A 6,356-nucleotide genomic window follows, 5' to 3' on the forward strand; every position below is an offset into this window, starting at 1 on the left:
CGGGACGGGTGGTTGGAGTCGGGAAGGGATGGGATCGCAACCGGGGAGTTGTTCGAGACGAGGTTGGTGGCTGATGCTCTGCCTCCCTCAGTTAAAAATCCTCCTTTGGGGTTAAATGTGCGTTTCTCTGCGCGATGGGGATTACGCTTTGGGTGGGAAGGTGGCTCTGCCACCCAGGCAACCTCTGGGAATGACAGCGTGAAAGCGAAGCGAAGCCAGGAGGCCTCCCAGTCCAGCCCCATGGCCAGCAGCGAAGAAATTATAGGCAACGTGGAAGTTGTGGGTCAGGTTTCGGGGTGCGTTCAGCTGCCCCTGGAAGCAGGGAACTCTCCCCGGCTCTCCGGGAAAGCTGCTGAGCGTCCTGGCCTGTGCGGGACACAGCCCCGGTGTAATTGTGATGGAGAGGTGCGAGCGAGCGGGGAGCCAGTGGATGTGCAGAAGCACAGGAGGGCAAATTCACCCTCTCCAAAAGGAGCCAGTGCCTGTGTGAGAGGCTGGTGGGTGGTGGTGGTGGAGTTTCCCCTCTGGGGTGAGCAGTGTTTGCCTCCTCGCTGGCCCTGGCATCCTTCCTCCCCCAGCAGTGGCAGCCTCGGGGAGGGGCTCAACACATGTCAACCACAGACTCAGCCACCACGGGAGGGGAAATGATGGGGCCAGACCGGGCGTGCAGGGCTTTACGCCGAAACCACTTTGGTGAGATGCTGGCAAACCCTTCAGCCAGCGCCACAGAACACGGGGCCGCCGTCAGCAAACTCACCCATTTATATATTTATTTATTTATTTATTTAAGGAAACTCTGCAGCTTGGAGCTCAACCCATCCCTATTCTCCCGAATTTCCCCGTGCAGCTGGTGTGAAGGGCAAAGCAGCGCTGGCCCTCCCCCCGGCAAGCTGAGCCAGCAGATGGCAATGCCATCCATGCGCTGAGGTGAGTCGGTGCTCAGCGCTCCGTCGCCCTGAGCAGGGGCTCGCTGCAGCTGGTTGAGTGGCTCCTCTCCGCACTGGGAAGCGATGCCATGCAGGGCAAGTCAGATAGAAAATGGGTTTATTTCCAGATGCTGCAGGGAAACTAATTTTGATTTAACAAATAGGCGATACTGAGGTATCTTGAGTTTTTATTTCAATCCTATTCCACAGAAAACAATATTCACTAGCATTATCTTCCTTACATTTGTTTTTAATTTGACCCAATACTGTGTTAAATATAAAATACTGATTGACCAAGAATGGACGGTGAAAAACACGAGATGCTAAAAAGTTCCCTCAAACCCTCCTCCACTGACACCCTGAATGTTACGAGTCATTTAAAATTAGTATAAAACAGGAGAACAATCCGATAATCTGCTCTGTGCCTCCCACCCTGCTTTGCAAGGGAAGGATTTAGGAAGCGAGAGAAGAGGGGGGACTTCAGAATTACAGAGAAGCCCACTCAGCAAATCCAGGCTCAAGGCAGGGTGGCAATGTCCCCAACACAGCCCGGTCACCCATTCCCACCCGGGCATCTGCCCTGCCCTGGTTTTTCAGCAGTAGGCTGAGATGAAGTGGCCTCAGAAAGGTCCTTCTGGCACCTCCCTGTGCCTCGGGAGCCCCTGGGATGGATTTAGGGCTAGAAGCCCCCAGTGGTGAAACAGCTTCCAAGATAAATCCCTTGGGATGAAGACGGTGGATAAAACGCGATGGTGGTCCCTGGGCATCCTCAGCCCCTGCCAGGGGACGTTCTCCCAGCGGCTGTGTGCACGGTCTGTCCCCAGGGTGGTTCCCCCATGGGATTTAGTGACAGAGAGGGAGGAGACCCGGGCACACTGAGCCTCAGTTGTCACCGTGCCCCACAGTGGCTCTGGGAATCCAGTCCCCTAAACTCAGGGAAAATTGAAGCCCGTGTTTGTAAAGCACTGGTCATCCTTCAAGTGCTTCACAGGGTCCTCACATGAGCCCTGTGAGGTAGGTCGGCGTCTTCACCCCCCTTTTATAGAAGGGGAAACTGAGGCACGGAAAAGGGTAATGACTTGCCAGACAGCAAAACTGGCAGCTCCCGCTCTGGGACCCCATATCCCGCTATTCCAACCCCAAACACGCTCCGCCAACTGCTGGTTACTCACAGCTTGTCCTTCTCCACCCCTCCACCTGCGGTAGGAGATGGAGCAAGGGCTGGGACATGGGGACCTGGGAGAGGGAGCAGCAGAGACCGGGCTCACACGAGGTCATTCACCCCCTGTCCCAAAGACCACCCGTCACCCCAAGAGGCGTCCCAGCCCAAAGGCTGCTTTGGGGTGCCCCAGGCAGAGACCCCCCCCAGCAGCCCCATGCCAGGCTGGGGTGTCGGGCACAGCACTCGGGGCTCCTTATAGGAACCTTCTGCCTATGGAAGTGAAATCCCACCAGATCTTTTTTGCTGACCCGCAGACCCCAGCCACCACGTCAGGAGGTGAAGAGTACCTGGACGCTGTCTCTTTGGTAATTTGCTGCAAAATGGCACGGCCCTGGGGAGCTGGTCCCGGGGTGCCGCAGGCTGTGGGGGACCCTAAACCCTGCGGGAGGTGGGACAGAGCCGAGAGCTCGGCTCCTCGGCACGCTGCCGGAGTAACAGGAGATGTGGGACGGTGGCCGTAAATCTCCTTTGCTTGTCTCATCTTGCCAAGACTGCTGCAGTTGTGATTAATCAAGAGACCAAAGAGAGATGATGGGAAATCGATGCCTTTGGGGGCTCCCGGGGAAGATGCAGGCAGGGCTGGGAGCAGCGCTGCTCTGCCAGACGGCTCCCGGCACAGACCCCGGCACACACCAGAGCCCGACACACACCAGACCCTTCCAGCTCCAGCAGCTCTGCCGACACGTCTGGGGAGTGGGACCAGCTGTGCTTTTCCCATTCCAGCAGCATCGGGGCTGTTCCCGATGGCTGGGCACGCACTCCACGTCCCATTATCCTGCCTTGGAGAGCACCGTGGAGCCACCGTTAGGGGTTTAAAAACCGAGCATCACTAGGACCTCCCCATCACAGCTCACCTCCGAGCATCACGCGGATGTGTCCCTTCCCTGTGGCATTCCCAGGAATGTCGGAAATCCTCCCCAAAGTGGATTTAAATCTGATACTGAGCAAAAGACTCATCATGAAAATGGGAGCAGAGAAGGCAGGCAGCCCTGTGATCCCAGTCCGAGGAGGTTCGCCTCACTCCCTCGAGGAGAAAGAAGATCCCCTGATGCGGATGGGCTCCCTCTGCTCCCCGTCAGGTGAAGGCACGTGTGCGGCAGAGCCGGGGAGCGGGGCCGTGCTTCGGGGCTGCCGCCAGCACTGGGACCGGAGAGTGCTCCAAGGAGAAAATGTCCATGGGGGCTCCGAGGGCCCGTCCAGGAGGGACATACTGAGTTGTGCACTTAGTATTGGCTTAGAGAAAGGGTTTTCCAATGCTCAGGGGCTCTGGGAAGCCCTGGAAGAGGTTCAAGTTTCAATCTCATGTAAGGCTTTGTTGACTCTGGACCTTCCCATCAAGAACTTGGGAGGGGGCAGTTAATGCTGATATGACTTAGGACCATTTAGGAGCTGAGCTCGGGTGGTGTGGGGGTGCTGATGTGCCCTGGGTCCCTGGTTGGGGCAGCCGCACACCCAGGAGTTCCACGTCTCTCCCCCCATCCCGACTCCTCTGGTCCCCTGGGTGGCCCACACTAAAGGTTCTGGTAGCCAAACCCAGGGTGTCACTAGCCAGGGATGTGCAGAGGCAGGTCCCTTGCTCCCACAAGATGCTCGGGGTCAGGCGGGAAAGCGAGGCCCCCCCAAGCCCTCGGTGAGCAGTCACTCCCCTGTCACCCGCAGCCCGGCAGTCGGTCACCACGTTACGAAATCTTTGCCTAAAAGAATAAACGGTCCCCGAGGTTAAAAAAGAAAAATCTGTTTAAAAACAACCTCCAGGTTCTCCTGTCTGTGTCTGGAGGGCACCAGCGGCTGCTGCCCGCGGGGCGAGCGGGTGGTTTGGGGCAAGCGGGTGGTTTGGGGCGAGCCCACGGCACAGGCTGCCTCCCCGCTCCCCTCCGTGCCCCCACGTGCCGGTTGGCACAAACGATGTCTTTAAGGCGTCTACCGAGATGTTTTAGCCTCCAGCGTGCCGGGCCGGTAGAGGTACCTCCAAATGGCATAGTAGTGGATGCCAGCTCCGATGGCCACGAAGAGGTGCCAGATGGCATGAGCGAAAGGGATGCGGCCGTCGCTTTTGAAGAAGACCATGCCCAGGCAGTATGAGAGTCCACCGGCCACCAGCTCTGGGAGGCCGTCCCTGTTGGGCTGGGAGCAAGCAGGGAGGTAGAGCTCAGCGGCTGCCGTGGTGCGTCTGCCCTTTTCCCACCGCTCCACCAAGACCAGAAGCGTGGCCCCAGCTGCAGGGTGCAGGCAGGACCCTCGCTCCACCTTCTGCTACACCCTCCCCTCCAGCAAGGCAGCGGGGACCCAGCAGCCCAGCTTTGCTGGGAGGATTTCAACGCAACGGAGCCCAGGCAGGAGGTCCGCTGGAAATGGACGTGGTATCTTCTGGGCACCCAAAGCACTTGTAAAACAAAGCCAGGCCACATCGTATTTGGGGATGGCTTTATCCATCACACGGCCTGGACGGCGCCAACCCACCGGAGACAAACCAGCCCGGCTGGGATTTGTCCCTCGCACTAAGCCCATGTGCTTCCTAGCAGTGGCTTACCATGGAGAGAATGACCAAGGCAGGGAAGAAGCCCATGATAACGTAGCACACCAGCTCCACCAGCTTGTACCTGTGACCGATAGAGAAGCTGCTTGGAGGAAAAGGGGTGGAGGTGCCATCACGGCAGGTCCCATGTCCTCATGTGTGAGCCACAGCACCGTGGCGGGGCTGGCACCCTGCTCTGGGGCTGATGGACCCCCACCCTGGCTTGGGAGCTGCGAGCTGAGCTCAGGGCATGGCCCTTGGGGCTTCGGGGAGACATCTGGAGCCTTTTGCTTTCTATTTGGTGCCACCATGTGGACGAAGCAACTCATAGCAGCACGTCCCCCCTCCCACATCCCCCCTCCCACAATCCTGCCACCCAAGCTCCTAAAACCAGGGTGCGGATGGGGAAGAACCTGGTCCAAGGAAGCTCTCCACTGCCAGTCGATCAGGAGGCTGCCCAGGGACCCTGTAGCTATCTATCCATCTGTCTACCTCCATCCTTCTTGCTCTCCCCTCCAGCTTGACTACCATTGGGTCATTAACAGGGCTGGCAGAGCTGAGCTGGGCTCTGCGATACCCACCAGCACGGGGCCAGGTAAAGGCACTCACCGCTCATGGAAGAAGAAAACATAGACGGTCCCGATAGATGCCATGATCCAGATGATCCAGCGCATGTGGGAGGCCCAGGGACCCAACTCCCGCAGGTTCAGCCTGCAAGACCCAGGTCTGCGGTGAGGTGCGTCCATGGCAGCACCCCGGTCCGGGCTGCGGGCAGCGAGGTGCCAGGGAAATGCTGCCCTCACCCCCATGGCTGTCCCACCAAAAGGTCCTCCCGAGTTGTAACTTCAACTTAAAGGGGTTGAAATCTATAGGATAGGAAAGTTTTGTGAAAAGGGGTAGGGTACAGCCTGGAGCAGAGAGCTGAGACGGAGAGGGAAACCCTATTTGTTGGAGCTGGGCTGATTTTCTCCCCTCCAGTGGGGCCAAGCGATAGCTCCCACCCACCGGTAACTCACCAGGGAGCGTATGAAGCTGCGATGAAGAAGTAGATCACCATCCTGTCGAACATGTGCAAGCAGTGCTCCACGGTCCTGCGGGACAGACAGATGGGTCACAGCCTGCAGCACTGGGGGCCTCTGGACCATCTCCCCCTTCCCAAGCCCCAGAGAATCAGGGCTGGTACCTGAGATGCCTCTTCTTCCAGGAGATGGTGTGGAAGATGGTGGAGACAATGAAGAGGCTGGACAAGCCAAAGCCATAGATCCAGGCAGAGATGGTTTCCCACTGATCGTCAGAGAGGATGTAGAGGATGGAGCTGCCGAGGATGCTGGGCAGGATCCAGAACTGGAAGGGAGAAGCAAATCTGTTGTTGCCTCTCTGGGTTTCCATTGAGCAGCTACAACACAGTCTCTGCTTTTCCTTTTAGGTGTTTCTTTCGCTTCTGGTCAAAGCTACCGCCCACAAGGGGCAGATGGGCCACCCGCACCAGCCAGCAGGGTCTCTCCCTGCGTGGTGCAGCTCCAAAACAGCTTCTCCAGGTGGAGGTAGGGAGGAGGAGGGAGGCACAAGGAGGATGGCTACCTCTGAGTCATCTCCCAGGGCATCCGAGTGGGAGCTGCCAGCTCCTGAGGGAAATGATGTGGGGAGCGCTTGCTCCTGCTGCCACATAGGCTGCCCCCTGGGAAGCCTGGCA

General features: G+C 58.1%; 1 protein-coding gene across 1 annotated transcript in view; it reads right to left on the reverse strand.

Annotated features, from left to right (window-relative positions):
• Window positions 1–4,068: 4,068 nt before the first annotated feature.
• Window positions 4,069–6,356, reverse strand: part of MMD2 (monocyte to macrophage differentiation-associated 2) — a 2,676-nt gene continuing 388 nt past the window's right edge. Inside the window, exons 2-6 of the mRNA XM_009890058.1 lie at window positions 5,847–6,007; window positions 5,680–5,754; window positions 5,273–5,374; window positions 4,679–4,748; window positions 4,069–4,272 (exon numbers count right to left, since the gene is read on the reverse strand). Coding sequence (XP_009888360.1) covers window positions 4,069–4,272; window positions 4,679–4,748; window positions 5,273–5,374; window positions 5,680–5,754; window positions 5,847–6,007 — 612 coding nt within the window. The remainder of the gene's footprint in view (window positions 4,273–4,678; window positions 4,749–5,272; window positions 5,375–5,679; window positions 5,755–5,846; window positions 6,008–6,356) is intronic.

The sequence above is a fragment of the Charadrius vociferus genome, unplaced genomic scaffold (genome assembly GCF_000708025.1).
Source record: "Charadrius vociferus isolate BGI_N301 unplaced genomic scaffold, ASM70802v2 scaffold18, whole genome shotgun sequence".
Lineage (NCBI taxonomy): Eukaryota > Metazoa > Chordata > Aves > Charadriiformes > Charadriidae > Charadrius > Charadrius vociferus.